This window comes from Tupaia chinensis, unplaced genomic scaffold, assembly GCF_000334495.1.
Source record: "Tupaia chinensis unplaced genomic scaffold, TupChi_1.0 Scaffold000049_1, whole genome shotgun sequence".
Taxonomy (NCBI): domain Eukaryota; kingdom Metazoa; phylum Chordata; class Mammalia; order Scandentia; family Tupaiidae; genus Tupaia; species Tupaia belangeri.
Genome location: NW_006159507.1, coordinates 975,604 through 1,002,300, shown reverse-complemented (window position 1 = coordinate 1,002,300; position 26,697 = coordinate 975,604). Strand labels below are relative to the sequence as shown.

Below are 26,697 nucleotides of genomic sequence, written 5' to 3'. Positions count from 1 at the left end.
TCACACACATATATTCATGGATATACGTATATGTAATACACAGTACATATATATACTTACATATACCTACATGGATATACATATATGTAATACACAAATACATATATATATACTTACACATATATATAAGTCTAAAATATATCTCTTTTTGGATTTGACGGAGGACACGTGCTAGCCAGAGACAGATGGAGAGAGGGAGAATACACCCCCCACGGGGCAAGTTCTCTTGCAATCCCTTCTCCTCTCTTCTCCATCCTGTTGAGTTCTGGGGCATGCATGCACATGCATCTGGTCTTTTTCAAGCCACTAGGATCCAAACTGCATGAGTTGCTAATGGGATCAGACTCCCCTCTCAGGCCATAGGGCTGGCCCAAGCAGTCTTTTTTTTTTCCCTTTTTTTAAAAGAATTACTCGTTTAATTTTATTTATTTATTCATTAGTATTCAATTTGACCAGAAAGAGGCATAGAGACAGAAAAAGAGGGAGTGAGAAAGCAAGTCGCCAGGTCTGGGACTTGAACCACGTGGGAGTCCAGCACTCTAACAACCACAGCACCTGCTGGCTCCAGCGCTCTCTATTTTAAAGATGTGGTCTGGCTGTGTCTCCATCCTCCTGCCTTGGCCTTCAGAGCACCTGGAACCAAGAGTGTGTGCTCCTCCATGGAGGCTCTTCCAGACAGGGCCCGCGCCAGCCTTGACATCACGGTTGCCCTGCCTCAGCCTCCCGATTGGCTGGGATGGCAAGGATGTGTCACCGCACTTGGCCATCAGGTTGGACCAGGAGTCCCTGAGGTCTCAGGTGCAGAGCACAGGCCTCCGGAGCGTGGACCATCATGGCGGACCTAAGTGAGCAGTGTTCTTGGGGTTTCCTGGTAGACTACCAGATGCTCAGCTAAATCCAAACATCAGATAAACAATTCCATAGTGTAAGGGTGTCCCCTAACTGAACAGCGCGGACATGTCAGTCCAGGCCTTTCTCTGTCAAACCATGCACTGTACATTTTTGCAGGGGTAGTGGTGACCGGGCTTCTCTCTGATGCCTGCTGTGGTGGCTCTCCCTCTTTTTTTTTTTTTTAACAAATTATTTTATTTGACTTTATTTATTTTAATTTGATCAGGAAGGGACAGAGTGGGAGAGAGAAAGAGAATGGGAAAGTGAGAAAGCAAGCCTCCAGGTTCAGGACTTGAACCATGGTGGGCCATGTGGGAGTCCAGCGCCCTTAATCACCATGCCACCTGCCGGCCCCTGGTGGCTCTCCCTTCTGTGATGTGCGGGGGGCCTGTCGTGTGGTGGGGAGGGCAGGCGCTAAGGCTAAAGGCTCTAACCAATCTGAGAATCCTGGCCCCGCTGCTTGTCAGCTGTGTGACCTTGAGAAGGTTACCTCACCTCTGAGCCCATGTCCCCATCTGTACAGTGCCGGAGGAGAGGGGTAACTGCTTTTTCCTGTTGGTATTTGTTTATGGCATCTCTTGAAAATTGCCTAGGGTAGCAGACCCAGGTGGCTCTGGCAATGGGTGCTACCAGTTGGCCATTATTTCAAAGATCTGAAGAGAGCTGGGTGTGTGTGTGCAGAAATCCCCCCCCCCCCAGGGGGGACGGCCACACCGCAGTCCCTTCTCCAGGCTCCTTTTAGGACTTTGAGCCTGTGCGGATGTGCTCCTGGCATGCTTTTCCAGTCGCCTGGTCTGGGACTTGAACCATATAGTTGGCCATTTGGGATCTAGCTGCCTAAAACATCGTGCCACCTAGTTGGCCCTGTGGGAGGTTTGAAAGAAAAAGGGAGTCCAGAAAGAACTGGACACACAATCCTAAGACTTAGTTTCTTTAAAAAAAAAAAAATAGGAAGGGTGTTGTCTCCCTGGAAACCACTGGCTAATCTCTAGGGCACTGTGTCTCTCTCAGGCGAAGGAGATGGAAGAGACCATCGAGGGGATGCTGCTCAGGGTGGAAGAGTTTTGCAGCCTGACCGACATGGTGAGTGCCAGGGTGCGGACTTAGGACCAGGCCAGATGACCCACCTCCTGAGCTTTCTGGGGAAGCCATTTTGGTGGTGGGCTAGCAACCAGAGGGAATGGGGTGGTGGCTGGCAGCAAGAGAAAGGCCCCCCTTTCTCTGTCTCTGTCTCTCTCACCCCCAAGCGCTTCTGAGGCGGCCATCTTGATGTCGTCCTTTCCCCCCAGATGGCTTTCATTCCACAGAGGAGCCCAGAGTGGCCACAAGGTGGCACTCTCGGCACCGACGCGGCCATCCACAGGGACGCGAGGCCTATATTTAACTTGCTCAGCTCTGCGCAGTTGCCCTGCAAACATGGAGCCGGCCAGGAAATGGCTCCAGGCTGCAGGGCCTCCCGGAGCCTCTGGCCAGGCCCGGGGCCCAGACAGGGTTGGGCTACCACCTTCCTGACTCCTGTGTTCTCTGAGCTGTGGCCTTCTGGCCTGCTCCTTGGCTCCAGTCCCCAGGCAGGCTGCGGGCAGGGGGGTAGAGACAAGGCCTTGGGCTGGGAAGAGCCAGGTCTCTGCTGTAAGCGCTCCAGGGAGGCCTCTAGACCCGAGGAGCCCCTAGGAGAAATCATGGAAATGCCCAGGTTCCCAAGTTACTAAAGGCAAACCAGCGACCAGGCTTGAAGCTCCTGCCCAGAGCCTGAAGGGCAGGCTCCATGCTGCAACCAGGCCTTGTGTCTGCCCACCACACTGGGGCCAGAGTGGTGTCCCTGCGGAGCCTAGGGGCATTTGTGAGTGACCAGGAAGTCCCAGGAACGACAGCAAGGGCATCCTGGTCGTGTGTTGGACGTTGCATGGTGCCAGGCCCCACAGAAGCACCTTGTCCCTGTACATTGAACAGACGTGTGAGTGTCGCCTGGGCCAGCCTCTGGGAGACAGCAGCAAATAGGACAGGGACGTCCTCAAGAGAATGCTCATTTTTTCTCTTGAGAGTCCGTGTTTTAGTTCTGAGGAGAGGGCAGGTAGGACGTGGCTGCAGAGACGGGCGTTTAACGGCCTCTGTCACCAAAGGGTGGGCACATCTGTGACGAGGCCTTGTGCTGGGCTTGAGGCTGCAGAGTCAGCTCTGTCTCTGTCCCCCCAGAGTCCACTGGGGAAGACCAACCCAGGGACAGTTGCCATCCCCCAGTGTTGATGTGCTGCCGTGACCATGTGTTCAGGTGCAAAAGGACCCAGAGTGGGGACGTTCAGTCCTGCCTGAGAAACCGGAAGGCTTTGCGGAACACGTGGGGATTAATTTGGGACTTGGAGGAATAGAGGTTTTCCAGATGGAGGGAAGGTGTCCGGGCAGGGGCAGGGAGGCCCGGGTGGTGCAGCTAGGTTCTGTGTGGACGCTGCTTGGCCACCAGAGGAGGGGGTGTGGAGGGTGGCATGGACTTGTACCTCAGGCACGCTTTGTCCTCCACACGGGCGCTCTGTGACAGGAGCCCTTTCAGCCTGAGGAGAGTGTGGGGAGGGCTGCTCTTGGACAGGCACAGAGAGCCTCTCACCACCCAGCCTGGAAACCCACGAGGCCTCCCAGCGCCCGAGGCTGCAAGTCCTCCTAACTTGAAACCCCAAGAAGCCTTCCATGAGATTTCAGTACTGAGCACACCCAGACGACCTGTGGGCCCCAACCTGCCTCCAAATAAGGTGACTTCTGAGAGGCTAACAGGGACACTTGCTGCTGACATTTGTAGAATTTCATGTGAAAACTCTGGACTTCTGGCTTCTCATGGACAAAAACAAAGATCCGGCCCCGGGGTTCCATTCCCACCTGGCAGATGCGATGGCCCGGTGGACAGCAGTGTTGGCTCCAGCCACCACCGGCCTGCGGCTGCCTGGAACCAGCCATGTGCTGTGGGTGGGGCGTGTTTCTCTGTACCTTGCCGTCCTGGAAGTGGGAAAATGAAGCCAAGCTTTTAAAATCACCACAGTACAAAATGTTGGTTAGGATGTAAGGTAACTGAAAATCTTGAACGCTGCTAGTGGCAATGCAAAAGCCACTTGGAAAATAGTTTGGCAGTTTCTTACAAAGTTACACTTAACCTTCGTCCCAGCAGTTCTAATTCTAGGTGATTACAAAGAGAAATGAAAGCTGTCCCCACAGAGACTCGTACGTAAATGTTTGTAACATTCTTGTTCGTGATTCCCCGACTGGGAAGCACCCCAAATATCCAACCGTAGAGTAGGTAATACATGGGTGCTATTCTTACATTGGAATACTACACAGCGATGAAAAAGAATGGGCTGCTAGACCCAGCCACAGGGATGGATTTCACAAACACAGGAATACATTCCATGTAAGTACATTAATACAAAGTCCAGAAATAGCCAAAACCCATCTACGGTTGTGGAAGCCAGAGAGTGTCGACTTGGGAGGGCAGTTGTGGAAGAGGCAAGAGGGGGCCCGTGGGGTAATGGAATGTCCAATCTCTTGGTCCATGTGGTGGTTACGTGAATGTAAACACATGTACAAAGTCATCAGCTGTCTAATTAAGATCCAAGTACTTGGGTCATTAGAAGTGACCAGCAGGAGACCAGCAGGTGGCATGGTGGTTAAGTACGCTAGATTCCCACATGGCTGACCATGGTTCGAGTCCCGGACCTGGTGGCTTGCTTTCTTACTTTCCTTGTCTGTCTGTCTCTGTTTCTCTTTGGTAAAATTTAAAAAGTAACAATGATGATGATGAATACAATTAAATAAAGCAATTCTTTAAAAAAAGTCATTGCCAAGCACAGCACCTGTTGTGTAAATGACCGATAAACAGCAACTACTCGTGTCTTTATCATTGTTGTCAAAGCACCGAGGAGGACCGTGACATGGACGATGTTATCCACAGAGGCTGGGCTTGTCAGACCTCCCAGCTCTGTGCCCTCGGGGGCTGGGGCAGCTTGTCCCATCCCTTTGGAAGCCAGCGCCTCGGGCCCACCTCTGCCCAAGAGCAGACTTGCCCCACGCACGTTAATGGAGATTTCCGCTGGCCTCGGCCCAGCAGTTGCATTTGGCACTGGCGTGTGTTCTTGGGTCAAGTGCATTTGGCTCTCCTTCCGGGGGGCCCTGAATCATCCTGGACAGCCGTCTTTGCTCTGTGGTGACCTCAGCTCCCACGGCCCAGACTGCTGGGCTCTGGAGACGGCTCTGCGGAGGGGGACGACAGGCTGGGTCTGGGTCTGGTGGGCCCTGGGCTAATAAGCCTGGTTGGGGATTTGTCCTGGCTGAGGCCAAAGAGCGTTGACTCTTCACGGCCCTTCTCAGAGTGTCACCCAGGGTGTGCAAACTTGGATGTCTGTGACGTCACTATGGGAAGTGGGTTGGGGTCAGAAAAGCTAGGTCTTATAGGCCAGCCCTGTGGCCTAGCGATGAAGGGGGCCAGGTCCCATGTGGCTGACTGTGGTTTGAATCGTGGCCCTGGCTTGCGGAAACACCCCGGGTACATATGTGTGCATACCACAAATCCCCACAGGCTGGAGAACGGAGAGGGATCTCGGTGTGACCGTACCTCCAGCCACTGAAAAAAACAAAAAAGAAACGTTTTCATATTTCTTTGAATTCTCCTGTAAGAAGGCAAGTGCTCTGGGAGCCCTGGGCTCACACTAGTGGACACCTAGGAGTGATGAGGACTGTAGTTCACCGAGGGCCTTCACCAAGTGTCACCATGTGGACCTTGGGCTCAGCGTGGTCAGGCCTACTGAGTTTTCACCAGGAGCTGGGAATCTGGGTTTCTCAAGGACAGATCTTAACGTTGGGATCTTGGCATCTCATTTGGTTACACTTTTTGGCTTTGGAGGATTTTTTAGATTTGACCCTGTTCTCCCAGTTCCTCTGGATTTAGGGGAAGGGGTTGCTCCTCGAAGCTCCTCCCTACCACCTTCTCTCGCTCCTACAGGTTGCTAAGACCAGTCCCCCCAGGCTCCCCTCCATCCCTGCACTTGTTCTGTAAAATGAACAGACAGGAAAGCTCTGAGTCTGCCCCACTGCACTCTGGCCTTGCCGTGGAGTTAACAGCCCGCTGTTCGTCGCACAGCGGTGCGTTTTCTCCCGAGTTTAGCCTTGCTGAGGGATGGGCTCCTCTGGAAATTCGACCTTGGAGAAGAAGAGGAGAATATCACAGTGCTTTTCCCATCACGGTAATAAATGCAGGGCCAGCTGTGCCAGGCAGGGCAGGCACCTCGCAAAGGGTGCAGGGGTGAGCATGAGGGAGGGGTGGGGACTGTGGAAACGGGAGTGCTCAGGCCCCGTCTGGAGGGGCCAGCATCTGGGGATCGGTACTTGGCAGACTTCCCCAGGGAAGCTGGCTGCTCCCCAGAACCTGAGAGCAGTTTGTACAATGCCTCTGCACAGTGAGGACCGGGCACACGACAGTGGGATCTCCTACACGTGCGTGTGCACACGCGCACACACAAGTTAGGCCTGGTCCTTAGGCTGGAAGGAAGACGGAGGCTTGATTGCTGAATGGTGGAGAGCCGAAGCCCACGGCTGTCTGGGGCCTTGTGAGCAGAGGAAGTTGGGATTAACTGGGACTGTGGAGGAGGCACTTGGCAGGGTGGTCTTCGCTAATGCCAGAACGGACACCCGTGGCTGTCGTCGACTCGCTAATATTATTAACACCAGCGTCACGAGCACTGGACGAGCATCATGACCTCGGGTCAGGGGACAGTTTTGGATTCTCTCCGATCGCCCCAGTTCAGTGATTTAGAGAATGAGGATGTTCAGTTTGGGATTCGTGTCGCTGGGTGTTTGGGGAGATGGTTAATTTGTGGTTCAGTTAGTAATACCTGGGGAGATCTGGGCTCAAGGGGAAGGAGGCTGGTCCCCCACGAGGACTCTGGGTTAAGTGGGACGTGGCCTGGCTTCTTGGCGGTTGCAGGGGTTGGCACAGGCCTGGCTGTCCCCGAGCAGGCCGGGGATGCTTGGTGGGGCCGGAGGAATGATGAGATGTTTGTTCTCACAGATCAGGAACGACACCTCGCAGATCCTGGAGGAAAACATCCCGGTCCTTAAGGCCAAAGTGACAGAAATGCGTGGCGTCTATGCCAGAGTGGACCAGCTAGAGGTGCGTGTCCAGGAGGGCGAGGTCCTCTGAGTCCACGGACTCGACCTGACTCTTGCCCTGTCTTCCAGGGTGCTGATCGGCCCGGGGGGGGGAAGGGTCAGGCATCAGGCCCGTGGAGGGGTTCGGTGGGAAAAGGAGGGCTCACTCACAGAGTGTCTTAAAAAAGACAAATTAGGATTTGTTTCCCGGCCACCTGTGGCGTGGTGGTCAGGGCAGCTGGCTCCCACATGGCTGACGTCATGGTTTGATTCCTGAACCTGGTGACTTGGGACATACGTCAGGGACATGTGTGCGCATGCCCAAAATCCCAAAAGGAGGGAAAGATGGAAGAGAGGGATTAGTGTGGCCATTCCCCATGGAGGTGCTTTTCCACTTTCTCTCTCTCTCTCTCTCTCTCTATCCCTCCCACTCTCCATCAAGTACATGTGCCCTTTGGCAAATTAGAAAAAAGAATTTGTTTCTAGCATTGAAAAATCAGGATGTTTTATATAAGAATACAAATTTTAAGCTTTTGAAAATTCAGAAGTTGGATTGCCTGGGTCCCCATTTCTGTGAATACTTTCATCTGTTTATTTGTCAAGGTATAAATACACGCTATGCACACAGCTAGCCTGCACAGTTCACTGAGCTTCCACATAGGTCAGCCCCTGTGTGAGGGTGACCCCGGTGGAGAGAGAACGTTGCAGCCCCCCGGCCACCCTCTTGGCAGCCTTCTTGCGAGAACAGGTGGAGCTGGTGGCTGCTGCTGCTCCAGTTCTCCCCAGTCTCCACTGTGCCCTATCGCCTCACCCTGACTTCTCTCACCTCTTTTGCTTGCCGGGGCTGAGATGCACAGGATCTCTCATCCTCCTTGCCGCCCTGTGAAGACAGACCCTTCCCTGTCCCCATCTCCAGAGGAGGAGCATACGCTCTGCAGACTAAGCCACTCCTCTGGGTCTCACTGACAGGTGTTTGGAGCCGGGACTCCAACTTGCATCTGCAGGAGCCAGCCTGAGTTCATCAAGTCTGGCCCTCAGCTTGGTATCCCGGCTCCTTGCACGGTGAGGGACATCAAGGCTGGGAGGAGCTTGTTGGTTTTGTTTTTATTAAATTTTTGCCATGAGGTACATGTGCTTGCCAGAGAGATAGAGACACAGAAACAGAGAAAGTGAGAAGTTACCCTCTGGGAGGTGGCCATGCTGCAGTCCCGTCTTCATGTCCTTGCCGGAATTTTGGGCTTGCATGTACTCAAGCCTCCGGGCCCAGGATTTGAACCATGGAGTCGGTTGTGTGGATCCAGCACCTTAACCATCTCACCACCTGCTGGCCCCATAGCTTGGGGTACTACAGTGGTCACCTGGCCAGAGAGGACGGGCCCCCTCAGAGCTGCAGAGGGCGAGGGCGGCAGCAGCCTCGCTTTCGCGGAGAATTAGCATTCTCGTCAGCAGAGAATGAAGCAGGAGCATAATTAAAACTTTGCCCTTGGAATAGCTGCTTCATTTGAATTTTACTCCACACGTTTGAAGGAGGGAAGAAAATGCGAGGAGTCGCAGCCTCGATTCTTGCCTCCCCGCCCGGCCCAGCTGCCACACCCAGTCATTTTCTGATGTCCATGCAGGGCCTACTACAGGCCAGAACAGGCCGTCACAGAGAGGCAGGCCCCTGCCCGCAGAGACGCCAGACAAAGCGCTACCGAACTAGTTTCCCGTCGTCTCTGGGACAGATGCCACCAATTCGGCGGCTTAGAACAACACGCGTTTACCGCATTACTGCGCAGAGGCAGCCCACGGTGTACCTGGGGGGCTCGCACACAGCCTCAGCGGAGGGCTCCTTACGCAGGCTCCAGGGGCATCTGTTCCCCGGCCTTTCCCAGCTCCCAGCAGCCGCCTGCGTTTCCCAGCTGTGGCCCTTCCTTGTCCCTGGAGTCCACGGCATGAGGCCTGAGGCCAGCCTCTCTCCTACTCGCCCGCCTGCCTCCCTGCTGTAGGGCCCCTTGATTGCATGGCCTAGTCCAGTGTGACGCCCTTCCCCAGGCCCTCTCATAATCATGTCTGTGGTCACGTAGCACGTCCCCACGTTCCGCGGACTGGGACATGAGCGTCTCTGCAGACCATCCTGCCGCTGGTCACCCAGGCTGACAGGGCAGCGCAGGGAGGGACGGGGTGTGCAGCTGCTGGGCCCGAGTGGAGAGCCTGCATGGGCTGAGGTGAGCTGGAGGGCGTGGGGGCTGGACAGGGGTGGCACAGCTCAGGCCAAGGCTCCCAGGTAGAAGGATCTTGGTGCCGAGTGAGGTAGGAAGGAGACTGGACACTGAAAGAATCCCGGGATGGCCAGACTGCAGGGCAAAGGGGCCTCTCACCGCTTTGGAGAAAGGAGCTGGAGAAGCTGACAGCAGGTGCCGGTGGCCAGGCCTTGCCATTAGGTCAGGACTTGGGCCTCCATCCCGAGGAGAAGATGGGATGGCCTAGTGGCTCGCGTGCAAGCAGCACACAAGGGCTTCTTGGCTTTAGCGCACGTGGGCTAGACAGTCCTGTCATGGCCGTCCTGTGTGTGGTGGGAGGCTTTGCAGCATCACAGCCCCACCCCACAAGGTAGCAGTAGCACCCCTCCCACTCTGCTCCCCAGTATGACAACCGGTCATGCCTTCCAATGTCCCCAGTGTGCCCTGGTTGGGAAGCCACTTCTTCCTACACCCCCAGCAAATGCAGAGCCTCAGCTTCCCAGTGGGTGTCTCGAACCCAGATCCTTATTCAGCAAACATCCGTTGAATGATGGGCTCCTCTGAGAGAGTGCTGGGAACACAGCAGAGAGCCTGTGAGGGGCCCTGGGCAAGGGATAGGCAGGTGAGAAGAGGCTGTGTGAGCCCCTAAGGGCACCTCACAGAGCTAAACAGAGAGGGCTTCCTGGAGGTGCAGCCTGGACTTCAAGGCCTGAGACTTGGAGCAGGGGCAACTATGCCAAGGCCCCGAGGCTGCCAGGGAAGTTACTTGTGGGCCGATGTGAGGCACGAGGTCGGGGTGAGACGGGAGCGTGGGAGGGGGCCAGCAGGCGAGGGCCAAGTCGGGGGTCAGGCCCTGACCTGAGGACTCTAGGACCACCACAAAGATTAGCTCCTCTGCCTCTTGCCCCTTAAGTCCAAATTGATTTTCTTTAGATTTTATTTTTTACAATTTCTTCCATGGGACCAGCAGTTGGTGTAATGGCTATGTCACTGGACTTCCATGTAGTCAACTGCGGTTTGAGTCCCGGACCTGGTGGCTTAAACTCACGCCAGGCACATGTGCATGTGTGCCCCAGATCCTGAGAGGAGAAGGGATTGTGGCGTGGCCAGCACACCTGGGGGGTGATTTCTCGCTTTCTGTCTCTCTGTCTCTCTGAGAAGCACATGTGCCCTATAGCAAAAAACTCTCAAAAAACAAACAACAACAAAAACGCCTGGTGCCCAACTCCAACCCCCAGGATTGCTGTTTCATGAACCCGGTGTGGTTTGAGGCCTGACTTCCAGGTCCCTCAAAGCCCTCAGGGTATCGGATGTGCTGGAGCAGCGGAGGGGGTGGGGTGGAGAGTGGGGGCGGGGGCTGGGATCACAGCTTCACAGCTCTGTCCGATTACAATGGAGAGGTGTGGTCTAAACACGCCTATAGCAAAAACCTCTCAAAGATTTTTTTTCCTTCCATGATTACAGGTACAATAATTTTTCTCCTGGAGAAAGTCCAAATTTCTGTCTTTAGTTTTTATTTCTCTTCATGCATGCGGGTGGGAGAGAAACAGACCCCCACGGGGACTTGACGCTGCAGTCTACCCTCAACCCCACCAGCTCTGATCATGGGTAGGCACATGCCTGGGACTCAGGGAGGTCTCTGCATGCAAACCTGGAACCTTCCCATGTGGGATCAGCTTTCTAGAGTGTTGCATTTTACCGTTGCACCACCACCAGCTCCCAGAATTGATGATTAAGTTGTACTGTTTAGAGGTTTTGCACATATTTCAAGGTGGTACAACCATCACCACTACTTCATCCCAGAATATTCTCTTTTCAGATTTGTGCTAGAGGGTATGTGCGTGTGCGCCACCAGAGAGAGAGAGAGAGAGAGAGAGAGAAGGAAAGTGAGAAGTCATTCCCTGGGGGATGGTTACACCACAGTCCCTTCTCCTCCATTCTCCTTTTGGGATTTTTTGGGGGGCATTCATGCACATGCATCAAGTGTGCTTTTTCAAACCACTGAGACTGGGACTCAAACCGCGAAGTCAGCCATGTGGGATCCAGAGCCTTAAGTGCCATGTCATGGGCTGCCCTTCAGAACGCTTTCCCCATACCATAGCAACGGCTGTCCACCCCAGCCCCTGGCCAGCGCTCATCACTCTTTGTGGCTGAGTTTCCTGTCTGGACAGTCTGTTCTGGGGGAGCCTCCCACCCCGAGACTTGTGCGCCCGGACCCTTTCACTCAGCACAATGTTGTCAATGCTGTAGCGTGTGTCGAACTTCATTCCCTGCACAGCTGAATGTATCCCACATACGGGGCCAGCTTGGGTGTGGTGGCTAAGGGCACTGGATTTCACCTGGCCCACTGTGCTGTTTGAGTCCTGGATCCAGAAGCTTAAAAAACACGCTAGATGTGCATGCAACAGGGGGGAGAAATGAGAAGGAATTGTGTGACCATGCCCATTGGGAGGTGCTTTCTCCCTCTCCTCCCTCTCTCCCTGTCTCTCTCAGGCAAGCATACACACCCTGTGGGAAAAGGTTTTTCAATATCATGCATGGATCGGCCGTGTTTCATTGTCTGCTCATCTGCTGATGGACATGTGGTCGTTCCTTTCAGGCTGTCATGAATAATGTTGTCACAAGCATCCATAGGCACTTTTGTTTTCATTTCTTTTGGATAAAAACCTAGGAATGGGGGCCAGCAGGTGGCTGGAGATTAAGGCAGTGGGATCCCACAGGGTCAGCTTCATGGTTCAAGTCCTGGACTGGGTGCCTTAAAAATCATGCTGGGCATATGTGCATGCATGCCCAAAATGCTAAATGGAGAATAGAGAAGGGATTGCAACATGGCTGTTCTCCCCTTGGGATGCTTTCTCACTTGCCCCCACCTATTTGCTATAGGGTATATTGCAAGCGCATATACCCTATAGCAAATTAAAAAAAAAAAAAGCTAAAACAAACAAATACTAGGAGTGAAATTGCTGTGCTCTATGTTAAGTGATTTTAGGGACTTCCAAACTGGTTTCCTTTTTTTTTTTTTTTTTTTTTTTTTGAGAGGTTTTCGCTATAGGGTGCGTGCACTCGCCAGACAGAGAGAGACAGAGAGACAGAAAGTGAGAAATCACCCCCCAGGGGGGATGCTTGCACGCACAAATGCCCAGCGTGAGTTTAAGCCACCAGGTCTGGGACTCGAACCATAGACGGCTACTTGGGAGTCCAGCGACATAGCAAAAAATCTCTTGAAAAAAAAAAAGAGAGAACATGGAGAACCCAAGTTAGTCCAAGAGGGTTGAAGATTTTGAGACAAATGGAAGATTATGTATTTCCTAGTAGCCCAAACTTGGTGACAAAACAATCAAATATGATCTGAAGAGAAAGAACCTACCCAACATTGTACCCGGCAGGTGGCATGTTAGGAGGCTCACTCCTGCCCCTTTGTTAACTCACTCACTCTCTTAGCGTCAGTTTCCTTCTCTAAACAGGGAATATGCCCCTGCCCAGCACTCGCAGGCTGGTCACTGGTACCCTGCAGGTGCTCTGCCTAAGCAGACCGTCCTTAGGGCTGCAGCCATCATCCATTCGCCCAGGAGGGGCAGGCTCTGTGCTGCCCGGGGGCGCTGGGTTACCTAAAGGATCCCTGGTGTCCACAGAGCGCCAGACCGCATTCCTCTCTGTTATTGTGACCCTCCAGACGGGGCCTGGAAGCCATGAGGTGGCCTCTCAGGCTGGCGTGTGGCCCTCTGCCAGTTTATTACTAAAGCTGCCGTGAACCAGGTGAGCACATGCTGCACACGCAGAGCAACCCAGGGGGAGGCTCACGTTAGCAGCCCCATTGTAGAGAAAAAGCAGCTGAGGCACAGAGGAAAAGGGATTTGCCAAGGTCGTACAGGTGAGGCGTGGCAGAGCGGGGTGCAAAGGCTGTACCCTCTGTGCTGAGTGTTGGCACCCCTCTGGATGGGGCCCCTGTGCAGAAGTTGGGGGGCCTTGGCGGAAGCGTTCATGCTCCGCAGTGCTCACAGATGTACTTTTAAACAGTGAGGCTTCCCTCCCTCTCTTCTCTTCTCCCCCCCGCCCCCTGAGCTGATTATAAAAATTGTTCATTTTCACAGAGGAGAAAATGTTGGAGAACTCAGCCACTCTCCCCAGCCCTGGCCATCAGAGTGCCTGAGGTCAGCGGCCACCTCCTTTGTGCCCCCTGTCCCCTCCCAGCCCCTGTCGGAGGATGGCCGTGTACGTCGAGGCCTGCAGGCCGGGGGCCCTGGCTGGCTTCTCCCGCTCTCTGGCTGTGGCTTGGCCAGGCTGCCCAGGCTGGCAGGCACGTTGGAGCCAGTTCAGGCATCGCAGCGTGCATTCCTCGGCGGGCCGCCTCACACTCCTCACCAGATTGGCATCAGCGCAGGGAGCGGAAAATTGGAGTCGGCTGGAGGGAGGGAGTTCAGGCCTGCATTTTCACCCAGATGTGCCGCCCAGTGGGGCCTCCGAGCCCACCCCCGCCTACACGTGTACGTGCGCGCGCACACACACACACTCCTCCTTCACACACACGCACACACACTCCTACACTCCTCCTTCTGCCTCTCAGCCCTGCTGCCAGAACTCCAGGCAGCGGTTACACAGCACGTGCCGCCATCTTGGGTTTATGGGATGTCTTTTTGGTAGGCATGTACTCACTCACTCGTTCACTCACACACTCATTCACTCACTCGTGCACTCACTCCTTCACTCACTTATTTACTCATGTGCTGACTGCTTCACTCACTCACTCAGTCATTTATGTGTTCACTCACTCACTCACTCCTTCACTCATTTATTTACTCGTGCTCAATCATTCCCCCACTCACTCACTCGCCCACTCATTCTCTCACTTAGGCATTCACTCCGTCACTCGTCCTCTCGCTCAGCCTCTCATCCATTCACTCGGCGATTCGCGCTCATTCGTTTGCTCACCGTGCCGTTACTGACATGTGCACTCATGCACCATCATCCAGATGGGTCCCTTCTACCTGACCAGGCTCTGGTCCTGGGCTGCGAACGATGCTGACTCAATCTTACATTCTAGAGGGAGGAGGGTGAGTCATGAACAGACAAGAATTTCAGAGAGCAGTGAGAGCTGTGAAGGCAAGGAGCCTGGGTGACTCCACAGTGGTTTGGGGCCGTGTTAGGTCAGGTGGTCAGGGAAGGCCTCTCCAAAAAGGGGACAGTTAATTCAAGGCTGCATTAGTGCAGGCAGAACCACCTCATCAGGAATGGAGGGAAGAGGCAAAGGCCCTGCGGAGAGGGAGGCTGGGGAGGTAGAGGGAGTGGAGGAGTGGGGGCGCTGGGTGGCGGGAAGCCTTGCAGGCCCCGGAGGACCATCTTTTAATCCAGCGAAAGAGGCCCCCTTGGGAGGCCCAGCACTGACAACCTCATCTCCGCTCCTGGGACAGGCAGATCTTTTCATGTTACTACTGGAACAAGGGAAGCCCACAGAGGTGGTGTCTAGTCTAAGAGGGCACTACGGTCATGACCTTTGGCGGCCCTAGCTGTACACCCCTACACAAACACACTAACGTGCACACACACGTGCTGAACACAGAGAAGGGTGTGAAGAGACACATACCAGAGTTGATCAATTTCACTGGACTTGCATGATTTCTTTTTAAGAGAAAGATTTTTGCTATAGGGCACATGCGTTTGCCAGAGAGACAGACAGAGAGTGAGAAATCACCCCCCGGGGGGGATGGCCATGCCGCAGTCCCTTCTCCTTCATTCTCTTCTTGGAATTTGGAGCCTGCATGCACATGTGCCCGGTGTGAGTTTTAAGTCACCAGGTCTGGGACTTGAACCTAGGTCAACTATGTGAGAGTCCAGTAACGTAACCATTATGCCATCGGCTGGTCCCAAGAATTAGTTTTTTTTTCTTTTTCACAGTGTTTTTTAAATTGTGACCTTATTGCTAATGTTGATAAAAACTGGACACTTCTAAATAAAATCTGAACGACCCATTATTCCCTTTTAAAATGAGAGCACTGGGCCAGCCATGTGGTTTGGTGGTTAAGGGAGCTGTATTCCAGATGGCTGATCATGTAGGTCGCAGTTTGAATCCCAGCCCTGGCGTCTTAAAAAGTATGTGCGTGTGCCCCAGATCCCACAGGATGGATTAATGCAGGAGAAGGGATTGCGGCGTGGAACACAACCCACTAGAGGTGTTTTCTCCCACTCTCCTTCTCTGTCTTTCTGGTGAACACACAAGCCTCTGGCAAAATAAAGAGAATGATAGCGTAGTGTCTGACATTTAATGAGCTCTTGGTAGGTGCTGGGCACTTACCTTGTTTATCAGCGTTGGTATTGTCATTACCTCCGTTTTGCAGAGAAGAAAATTGAGGCCAATAGAAATGAAGTAACTTGAAGGGGCAGGTGACGTGGGGGTTAAGGGCACTGGACTCCCACATGGCCGACCATATTCATGTCCTGGACCTGGCAGCTTGCTTTCTCACTTTCCCTCTCTCTCTCTCACTCTATCCCTCTCAGGTTAATTTAAATTAAATAAATAAAGATTTTAAAAAATTCTTCTTTAAAAAAAAAAAGAAATTAAGTAACTTGGCCAAAGGTACACATCTGGTAAGTGCTGGAATCAGGATTCTAATCCAGACTATCTGACTCCAGAGTTGTTGCTGTGGCTTTGTTTTATTCATTTTTTCAGTTTGTTATAGGGCACATGCACTCGCTGGAGAGAGAGAAACAGAGAGAGAGAGAGAGAGAGAGAGAGAGATAGCACCCCTGGGGAGGGTGGCCATGCTGCCATCCCTCCCCTCCACTCTTCTTCCAGGATTTCGGTCATGCACAAACTTGCTTCTAGTATGTTTTTCAAGTTGCTGGGTCCAGGACTAGAACCACACAGCTGGCCATGTGAGGTCTGGCTGCCTTCACCACCATGCTGCCAGCTGGCCCTCCAGAATTCTTTCTGAAATTGGAAGCTTTACACTTAAGGTCCTTGTTGAGTGGCCACCTGAGGGCCTGGACTTCCCTCAGCCCTCGTTACCTGCTTGTTCCCTGCCTGGCCCTGGTGGCTTCTGAGTTCCAGTACACATGGACTATTAAAGTCAACATGTAGGTAGTTCCTAAAAAAAAAAAAATCCATGTTCAATAAAGAAGGCCTTGGAACCCGATGGATGGACCCAGAGATCTTTGCCACTTCTTGGCTGTGTGACTTCAGGCAGGCGACTCAACCTCTCTGAGCTTCAGTTTCCCTCCTCTATAAGATAGAGGCTAAAAATAAGGTCACTATGGGGAAAAGGGTGGGGACACAGTAGGGGCTGGGCTAGATCGCCACGGGAGCTGCCTCTGTTACTGATGGCCGGCGAGGGCTCTCCTCCAGCTCAGCAGGCCCTGCCAGGCCTTGTGGGGAGACTAGGGCCGTGCTTGAGGGAGGTCGGTGGTTGTAAGAGCCTGGTGGCCGCACAGCCAGGAACACGCTCCAGCTGCAGCAGACTTGGCATCGTGGGCTCTCTGATCTCCCCTCCAGGCCTTCGTCAGGATGGTGGGGCGCCACGTCACCTTCCTGGAAGCCCACGTGCTTCAAGCCGAGAGGGACCACGGAGCCTTCCCGCAGGCCCTGCGGCGGTGGCTGGGCACCGCAGGGCTCCCCTCCTTCAGGAACGTGAGTATCCCAACCAGACCAGGGCGGTGGGGGGCTCCCTCTTCCTCCCTAGACACCGAATTGGGAGAAACGTCTGGTAAACAGGAGTGCAAAGGGCACATCGCACTTCCGCAGATGAGAAATGGTCAGTCCGGCCTAAGGAGGGTGGCTGGGTGGCTGGGGTGTGGAGGCCTTGCCCCCAGCTGGGCGTCCGGGCTTGCTCTGCGCCGTGAGCTTTGGTACTGGCGTGTACGTCATTATGCACCCACTGCGTGCCCGCTGTGGGTCCTCTGAGTCTCCTCGGATGGCAGACCCAGCCCTGCTGTCCTGCACCTGCAAACAGCCCGACCCTCCCTCCTGAGTCAGCTTCCAGCAGAGGGGGCACGGACAGGGGAAGGCCCACAGGGTCCAGCCTGTGTGTGGCCCATTGGGGCCTACTCAGGCCTTCACTCCTACATCTCCTGTTTTCCTGAGATCATTCCCACAAGGAGTGAAGGATCATTGTGTTGTATTTACTGATTTTAAAAAAAACTGGGGCTAGGGAGCCAGCAGATGGCATAGTGGTTATGTTGCTGGATTTCCATGTGGCCAACCACAGTTTGAGTCCCAGACTCGAACTTGAAACACATCAGGTGCGTGTGCATGCGTACGCAAGATCCTGAGAGAAGAACAAGGGAGAAGGGACTGGGACAAAGCCATCCCCTGGGGGGTGATTTCTTTCTCTCCCTTTCATTCTCTCTCTCTCTCTCTCTGGCAGGCACATGTGCACTAAGGCAGATACATCTGGGATTGGGGGAACTAGGGCCAGATGAGTCCTGCAAGAGAGACCGCCAGTGTTTAAGACACATCTGTCAGGACCAGCAGTTAGTGTAATGGCTATGTCGCTGAACTCCCATGTAGTCAGCGCGGTTCAAGTCCCGGACCCAGTAGCTTAAACTCACGCTGGGTGTGTGTGCTTCCATGCCCATGATCCTGAGAGGGGAATGGAGTAGAAGGGATTGCAGCGTGGCCATCCCCCCTGGGGCTGATTTCTCGCTTTCTGTCTCTCTGTCTCTCTTTCTGGCGAGTGCACATGCCCTATAGCAAAAACCTCTCTTTAAATTAAAAAAAAAAAAAGACACGTCTGTCATTGTGAGGTACTGTTTGCTGACCTCTAAGTCCAGGGAACACTTGGTTGTCACAGCTAGAGGCGGGGGTGCCGCTGGTACTAGTGAGTGAAGTCACGTCGGCAGATGCTGCTAATGACCCGCAGTGTGCGGGGTGGTGCCCGCGAGGTCAGCCCGCCCTGCGCTGTCCCTGAGAAATGCCATGGTGTGTGGTGGGTCCGCTTTAAGATCTGGAGAGGCTGTTTTGTATCTGATAGCAATCTCTTCAGATCTTTACCATCGCTTCCCTTTTTTTTTCAGGTTTTTGCCATAGGGCGCATGCACGTGCCAGAGAGAGACAGAGAGCTGGAAAGTGAGAAATCATCCCGGGGCAGTGGGGGGATGGCCACACTGCCATCTCCTCTCCTCCATTGTCCTCTCGGGATTTTAGGCATGCACACACCTGTCCCAGTGTGAGTTTTAAGCTGCGGGCCCAGGACTCAAACCATGGTCAGCCATGTGGCAGTCTAGCACCTTAACCACCATGCCACCTGCTGACCCCACCCCTATTTTAAAAAGTTTATATATCTGGGGCCAGCAGGTAGCATGGTGGTTAATGGTGCTGGACTCCCACATGACCAACCATGGTTTGAGTCCCGTACCTGGTGGCTTGCTTTCTTACTCCCCACCTTCCTCTCTCACACTGTCCCTCTCTGGTTAAATTAAAATAATAAGTAAATAAATAAAGAATTAATTTAAGAAGTTCAAATAAAATAATTCTTTTTAAAAAAGTATATATATTTATTCTATGAGCGAGAACAATACAGAGAGAGAGAGGACACCAACAAGGTCTTGATGCCCTGATCTGCCCCTAGCCTCAGGGAGCCTGGATCGTAGATGGGTGTGTGTCTGGCATACTCAGGGAGGCCTCGGGACTTGAACTGAGAACCTTCCCATGTGGGATTACCTTCAGGGCATTGCATGCTGTCACCACACCACGGTCGGGCCCTAGTCCCCCGATTTGTAGATGAGGAGACTGAGGCTCAGGAAGCGAAGGCACTGCCCGAGAGCACACCACCTGGAGGGACAAGCCTGGACTGAAGCTTTGGGTGGCCTTTCTCTGGGCCTCACCCTTAACAGGAAAGCTGTTTGTCCAGCGGCTGCCCTGTCCTGCCCCCAGCGGTCTCTCTGCACCTCGGGCTCTGCCTGTGGGTCCTCCCTGCCCCCGCTCCTCTGTTCCCACTGCCCCTACAGCCCGCCCCCCACACCATGCCTGCACTGTCATCACGGTACCTTTGGTGGGGGTTCGCAGCATTCCGGGCACTGCGGGCATTTTGTGGGGGGATTCGCTTCCCTCTCCCAGCTGTCTAGTGCAGCCCTTTGAGAGGTGGGACGAGTGGGCAGAACTTGTCTGTGTGAGCATGTCCTGTCTGACCAGGCAGTAGCATGTCGACAGTGAGATTGGGGAGCTCCCTGGGCACACGCTGTCCAGTCCCAGGGCCCTGCTTCCCACCTCCCTTGTTTTCTTGCTCTTGCCCACCTCCATGTGAGGGGCCTTCCCGAGACCAGAAAGAGCTGGCCAGTGGCCTGTCAGGTCTCACGGTCTGGGAACTCCTACTGATCCTTCAGAGCCCAAGTTGTCGCCACCTCCTGTGAGAAGCCCTCTAGGATTATTCCAAACCCAGCCTTCTGCCTTCCAATGACAACGAAGCCATCAGCTGCTTCCTGTGTCCTTTCCATTGAGTTATGGTGACCTTTCCTAGTTGACCAGGAGCCCCATCTCCCAGACTTCTCCACAGACGGCTTTAGAAGCACATTGGGTAGGAGGGCAGAGGACCTTGGTCTCCCATGGCCTGCAGCAGGTACCCCCAACGGGCCCCACTCAGCCTGGACTGCACTTTCCTCCTGTAATATGCACCATCCTCCCGTGTGCAGAGGTGGAGACAGAGGCTATAGAGGGAGAGAGTCCCAGGTCTGAGGTTGGTGCCGAGTCTGGAACCCAGGCCTGTGGGGCTCACAACTGGGGTCCTCCCAGCTCTTGCTGCAGATCCTCCGAGTGTGGCTGGGCATTCTGGGACCTGTACCCTCTCATCTCCACCAGACCGAGATGTGCCGAGCCTTGCAGAGGCCCCCAGGCCTACCTGTGGGGACTTGTTCCCGGAAACAAGTCCCAGCCTGAGTGGCGAGTCCCTCAGCAACCCCCGTGTGTTGATCTTGGCCCCAGGAGGGCTTTGTCTGGGGGAGACCGAGCAGCTGAGCACATGCACATGGGTGTGCAGACGCAGAGGGCTCCGGCACCGTGCCTGCACTCGGGTCACAGCCTCCATGGCATCTCCATGGCAGGCATCGAGGCCGGCTCTGCAGCCGCCTCCCACGCTCCCCACCCTGTGAAGGAGGTCTGCCCATTGTTCCTGGTTTACAGATAAGGAAACTGAGGCACTGAGGGGTCGAATTGCTTGCCCACTGGTAAATGGTGTAGCTGGGACTGAACGTGCAAACCTGCTTTGGAGCCGGTGCTCCGTGCTCTCCCAGGTCACCTTGTGCTCGCTGGCCACTGGTCCTGCCACCAGGGGAGGAGGGGCCTGCCTCAAGATGCAGGGGCTCCCATTTCCACCAAAGCCAGGATTTCCTGCTGTCACAAGCCAGTTCTGCTCAGTGCCTGGCCAGGGGAGGCCATCACTCTCAGGGACCCTGACTGTCACCTTCAGGGGCTGCATCCACACCGAGTCCCCTCCTGCGGCCTGTTCTGTTCTACCCAAGCCTTGGGCCCAGGCAGGGGTTCAGAGAGCTGTGGGTTCTCTTCTGTTCTTTCTCCCCAGGGAGGGTGCTCAGGGCGTCCCCAGTCCAGGCTGCCCCCGTCAGGGCTGGGTCCAGGCAGGCTGAGCGGGGCAGCTGCTCTTCACAGCCCCAGAGCTCATCCTCCTGCCCCATCCGCTCTCTTCTGCTTCCCAGAGTTGCAGGAGTGGAGAGAGCTGGCCAGCCTGGGGCCCTGCTACCCCGCAGGAGAGTGAGAGGAGCCATGCCTCTCCCCTGGAGGCCCATCCCAGAGCCAGGGAAGGGGTGGAGCCCCTCCTAGAGCTGGGGTGTGGGCCTTTGGGGTGCCACCCTCCTCCTGGTCTTCCACCCATTGGAACAGGGGCTGAGGCTGGGGCAGCAGGAAAGACGAGGCCACCCCCCAACACACAAACACACCGAAGGCCTGGCTTTGCTCTGCCTTTGAGTTGTCTGAGGAGGACACCGAGAGCGTGCCTGGTTCAGGGCCCACGGCACCCAGCTATGAAGACGTGCATCTCTGTGTTACAGCGGGTGATCTCCACTGTGCGGAAGTCCGTGTTCATTAGACTTTGACACTCAGGCAGTGTCACCGGGTTCTCACTGAGAGGTGCGCCATTGTCACTGCGGCGAGGCCATTGTGCTGTCTCTGGTGTGGCTGTGGGCAAGTCTCTTAGCCCCTCAGCCTCCCTCAGGGAGCTTCTCTGTGGCTGGCCTGGCAAGATCACGGAAGGCTTTGCTCGCGAGAAACTAGTTAGGGGGGCAGCTGGTGGCATGGTGTTAATGCGACTGGATCCCACGTGACCGCGCGGTTCAGGTCCCAGGCTTGGTGGTTTGAAAGATCACACTGGGCACGTGTGTGCATGCCCCCCTCCCAAGTGAGAATGGAGGAGACAGACGGGACGGTGGTGTGGCCATCCCCAGGGAGTGCTTTCTTACTCCCCTTGGTCTCTCCAGGGAGCACACGCAGCCTCTAGCAAATTAAGGGAAAAAAAGAAAACTGGTTTTGAGGTGGTGCAGATGATGAAGGCCTCGCTAACGCAGTGGGATAGACCGGAGGGCAAGCAGCATTTCAGAAGGGCTGGGCGGTGCGTGGTGGGGTGTGAGCGTCCCGTGGGGGCCGGCCCAGAGCCTGCACTGGCTCAGGTCTTCAGTCCTTACGCACACACATGTGAGGGGCTTTTTAAAAAGATTTCTGCCCTAGGGCATGTGTGCCCATCTGAGAGAGACAGTGAGAGGGAAAGGGAGAAACCACCTCCAGAGGGCGGGGGGATGGCCACACTGCAATCTGTTCTCTTCCATTCTCCTCCTGGGATTTTTGGGCACACACACACACACACACACACACACACACACACACACACACACACACACCTCTAGTGTAATTTTTTTTTCCTTTCCTTTTTTTTTTTTAATGAGAGATTTTTGCTATAGGATATGTGTGCTCACTAGAGAGACAGAAAGAGAGAGATCACCCCCCACACACCGGGGGGGATGGCCGTACTGCAATCCCTTCTCCATTCTCCTCTTACAATTTTGGCCACACACATACACGTGCCTGGCATGAGTTTTGAGCAACCAGGTCTGGGACTCCAATTGGGAGTCGAGTGGCATAACCATTATGCCATCTGCTGACCCCCTAGTGTGATTTTCAAGCCACCACGTCCAGTACTCGAACCGCAGCTGACTGTGTGGGAATCTAGTGCCTTAACCTCCACACCACCTGCTGGCCCTGAGAGAGGTGCTATTCTTATACCCCCCTCCCCATCCCCCACTGAGACTGGACAGTGAGTGAGAGTCCCTGCAGCGTCAGGAGAAAGCCGTTCTGGCAGCAGGAAATGCAGGGCAAAGGCTCTGAGTGGGGGCCTGAGGAGCAGCGGCAAGGGGGAGCAGGCTGGCTGGGTGCAGAGGCAGCGGCAGAGGGGAGGAGAAACGATGAAGGGGTGGGGGTGGCAGGGCCAGGTTGTGCAGGGTCTCAGGACCACAGGGAGAGTTTGCCACTATTCTAAGGGCCATGGGGAGCCAGGGTTGGGTTTACAGCAGGGAAGTGACTTGGTCATTCTTCACCTGGTATGCTGAGCTGAGACTGCATCTGTGACATCCTGTTGGCTCAGTCCTTGGGGTGTTTCCTCTGGAAGCTTCTCATGCTGTGCCCTGAGCTCCCTGGAATCCTCACCTGGCAGGCACCCTGCCTGAGGAGGAAGCTGTCAGCTCCGCGCCCTCACATCTGGAGACGGTTCCTGGCGTTGCAGAAGTGAGAACACGAGATGGGGCAGGAGCCGCCCAGGCCTCGGAAGTGCACCGAGGCTGCACAGTGGCTGCCTGGGTCTTCCGCAGCGCTAGGCCCGCCTTCCCTCGGCGTGTGTGCCCAGAGGCGTGGAGCAGTTGCACTAATTTGTTGTACACCACTGTTTGTTTTCTGCCGAGCCAAAACATCTTGTTCGGGAGGTGTCGTTTTGATGAATTTGTCTGATGGAGAAGGATGTGAGGCTTTCCAAGGGCGGCTCTTGGCTAGTAGCGAAGTCAGCCGGGGCCAACCCCTGACACCCTCCAGGCGAGGCTGCCCGGGCGGGGGTGACCCGGGCAGGACTTGGGCTGCTGATCCACCTGTGCACCCCACCTCATCAGGGACAGCAGGGGCTGGGGAGGCCAGTTGCTCAGACCTGCTCAGGAGGACAGATGGTCAGCAGAGCTGATGGGGGCGGGGAAGGTGAGCAGAGCAGAACAAACAGGTGTGGGATTTCGCACTACCCCAGCACAGCAGCTCTCACGTCTACAAATGCCCAAAGGGTGACCAGGGCGAGAAATGAGTGCGTCCACTGGGTGTGAGGCAGTAGGGAGTGGTAGGGACTGTGGCAAGTTGCAGAGCCCATGCCTCACCTGAAGGGCTGGCGTTTGCCTGACACCAGCTCTGCAGAAATGGGAGCAAAGTGTGGCCAGGTTTTCCTATTTGGGGGAGAAAGCCAGATGTCTGGAGTTTTATATGAATCTTCAAATGTGTAAAAGTCAGCAACTAATTTTCCTAAATACTAACCCCTGGGAAAAGTCTGTTGTGTCCATGGGTCACACCCAGCGCATTCCCAGCTCTGGGTTTCCTGCCGATGGCCTGCGGCCACACACATACACGTGCCTGGCATGAGTTTTGAGCAACCAGGTCTGGGACTCCAATTGGGAGTCGAGTGGCATAACCATTATGCCATCTGCTGACCCCCTAGTGTGATTTTCAAGCCACCACGTCCAGTACTCGAACCGCAGCTGACTGTGTGGGAATCTAGTGCCTTAACCTCCACACCACCTGCTGGCCCTGAGAGAGGTGCTATTCTTATACCCCCCTCCCCATCCCCCACTGAGACTGGACAGTGAGTGAGAGTCCCTGCAGCGTCAGGAGAAAGCCGTTCTGGCAGCAGGAAATGCAGGGCAAAGGCTCTGAGTGGGGGCCTGAGGAGCAGCGGCAAGGGGGAGCAGGCTGGCTGGGTGCAGAGGCAGCGGCAGAGGGGAGGAGAAACGATGAAGGGGTGGGGGTGGCAGGGCCAGGTTGTGCAGGGTCTCAGGACCACAGGGAGAGTTTGCCACTATTCTAAGGGCCATGGGGAGCCAGGGTTGGGTTTACAGCAGGGAAGTGACTTGGTCATTCTTCACCTGGTATGCTGAGCTGAGACTGCATCTGTGACATCCTGTTGGCTCAGTCCTTGGGGTGTTTCCTCTGGAAGCTTCTCATGCTGTGCCCTGAGCTCCCTGGAATCCTCACCTGGCAGGCACCCTGCCTGAGGAGGAAGCTGTCAGCTCCGCGCCCTCACATCTGGAGACGGTTCCTGGCGTTGCAGAAGTGAGAACACGAGATGGGGCAGGAGCCGCCCAGGCCTCGGAAGTGCACCGAGGCTGCACAGTGGCTGCCTGGGTCTTCCGCAGCGCTAGGCCCGCCTTCCCTCGGCGTGTGTGCCCAGAGGCGTGGAGCAGTTGCACTAATTTGTTGTACACCACTGTTTGTTTTCTGCCGAGCCAAAACATCTTGTTCGGGAGGTGTCGTTTTGATGAATTTGTCTGATGGAGAAGGATGTGAGGCTTTCCAAGGGCGGCTCTTGGCTAGTAGCGAAGTCAGCCGGGGCCAACCCCTGACACCCTCCAGGCGAGGCTGCCCGGGCGGGGGTGACCCGGGCAGGACTTGGGCTGCTGATCCACCTGTGCACCCCACCTCATCAGGGACAGCAGGGGCTGGGGAGGCCAGTTGCTCAGACCTGCTCAGGAGGACAGATGGTCAGCAGAGCTGATGGGGGCGGGGAAGGTGAGCAGAGCAGAACAAACAGGTGTGGGATTTCGCACTACCCCAGCACAGCAGCTCTCACGTCTACAAATGCCCAAAGGGTGACCAGGGCGAGAAATGAGTGCGTCCACTGGGTGTGAGGCAGTAGGGAGTGGTAGGGACTGTGGCAAGTTGCAGAGCCCATGCCTCACCTGAAGGGCTGGCGTTTGCCTGACACCAGCTCTGCAGAAATGGGAGCAAAGTGTGGCCAGGTTTTCCTATTTGGGGGAGAAAGCCAGATGTCTGGAGTTTTATATGAATCTTCAAATGTGTAAAAGTCAGCAACTAATTTTCCTAAATACTAACCCCTGGGAAAAGTCTGTTGTGTCCATGGGTCACACCCAGCGCATTCCCAGCTCTGGGTTTCCTGCCGATGGCCTGTACCCCACAGGCCCACGCCTTTGGAGGCTTTTAAGACCAGAGAAGAGTGGAGGTCACTTTCCCACCGGCCTCAGCGGGAGCCCAGCTGCTCTCGGCAGCCGTGTGACTGACAGCCGACAGGTGTGCTGGGCATCTGCTCTGTACAGAGGGTTATCTACACCAGACCGTGGCTTTGTCTCACCTCAGGAGGAGGTGTGTACAAGGAAGGGACCTGAGTTGGCCCCGCGGCCTAGCAATTGAGGGAGCTGGGTCAACCACGGTTCAAATCCCAGTCCTTGCGTCTCGAAAGACATTTGAGGCACGTGCATGTCCACAGTCCTGGCAGGGTGGAGAAGTGGAGACGGCATTATCGTGTGACCACACCCCACTGGGTGATGTGCTTTCCCTCTCCCAGGCTCTCTGCTTTTCTCTGCTTTTTGGGAATGCACATGTCCTCTGGCAATAATAAAAACAATAGATAAAAAATAACTAAAGAAATGAAGGGAACAGAGAGGGCTATTTGTTTGCCCAGGGAGACACAGCATATGTAGCAGAGCCAGGATTCGATGCAGCCTTGACCTGGTTCAGTGTCTCTCCCTCCCTCTGTGACCTTCTCAAGGACAGAGGCCACAGCCTCGATGGCTGAGGTCACAAACTGAAGATCCTTGGGCTAAATCTGCCCCCACGTGTGCTCTTGGCCAACTCGCTGTCTGGGTAAATAGAATTTTAATTAGTTGCCAGCATTTTAAGAGCAAATTTCACAGAAGAATCTATACTTCAGGAGTTTCTTGACAAAGCACCGATCTGAGCTCCTGAGCTGCACCCCTGTTCAGCTACTGTCTGACCCATGTCACCACCGAGCTCAGGGACTGCCTTGGGGCACTGGAGTCTCCTGCCTGGCTTGAGCACATAGTAGGTGTTCAATAAATAAGCATCAGTGGAGATCCTGAAGGCTCCTATGGCCCCTGCTGGTCCCCCAGAAGTCTCTGGAGGCCACTGCAGGCCCTGGAGAGCTGGGAGAAGGTTTTTAGGGCTGCGAAGGAGGCCATGGCGGAGCCACCCTGCCCAGGCCGGCCTGTAGGAGTCCTCAGTGCCAGGCTCACTGGCCCTCCCCCCACCGCCCCGCCCAGGGGACGGAGGCTGTGCCGCTGGGGCTCCTCCCCTCTCGTGCAGCAGCCCTCCAGCTCCGGGCTTTCTGTCAGTGGTGGAGGCCGCAGGGGCTTAGGCCGAGGCCTTGAGACAAACACAAAGGAGGGAGGAGAGATCCTGGGGGAGGAGGGCACCTTCTCTCAGCCCCGAACCGAACTGGCCGGTCCTGCCCCATCAGACCTTGCGGAAGCGCGG

The 26,697-nt window shown here is 54.9% G+C and overlaps 1 protein-coding gene across 1 annotated transcript in view; it reads left to right on the top strand.

The window, feature by feature from the left end:
* BCAS4 (breast carcinoma amplified sequence 4) overlaps positions 1–26,697 on the top strand; it is a 65,971-nt gene that overhangs the window by 16,100 nt on the left and 23,174 nt on the right. Inside the window, exons 2-4 of the mRNA XM_006141269.2 lie at positions 1,903–1,974; positions 6,935–7,036; positions 16,723–16,857. Of these exons, the coding sequence (XP_006141331.1) occupies positions 1,903–1,974; positions 6,935–7,036; positions 16,723–16,857 (309 nt within the window). The remainder of the gene's footprint in view (positions 1–1,902; positions 1,975–6,934; positions 7,037–16,722; positions 16,858–26,697) is intronic.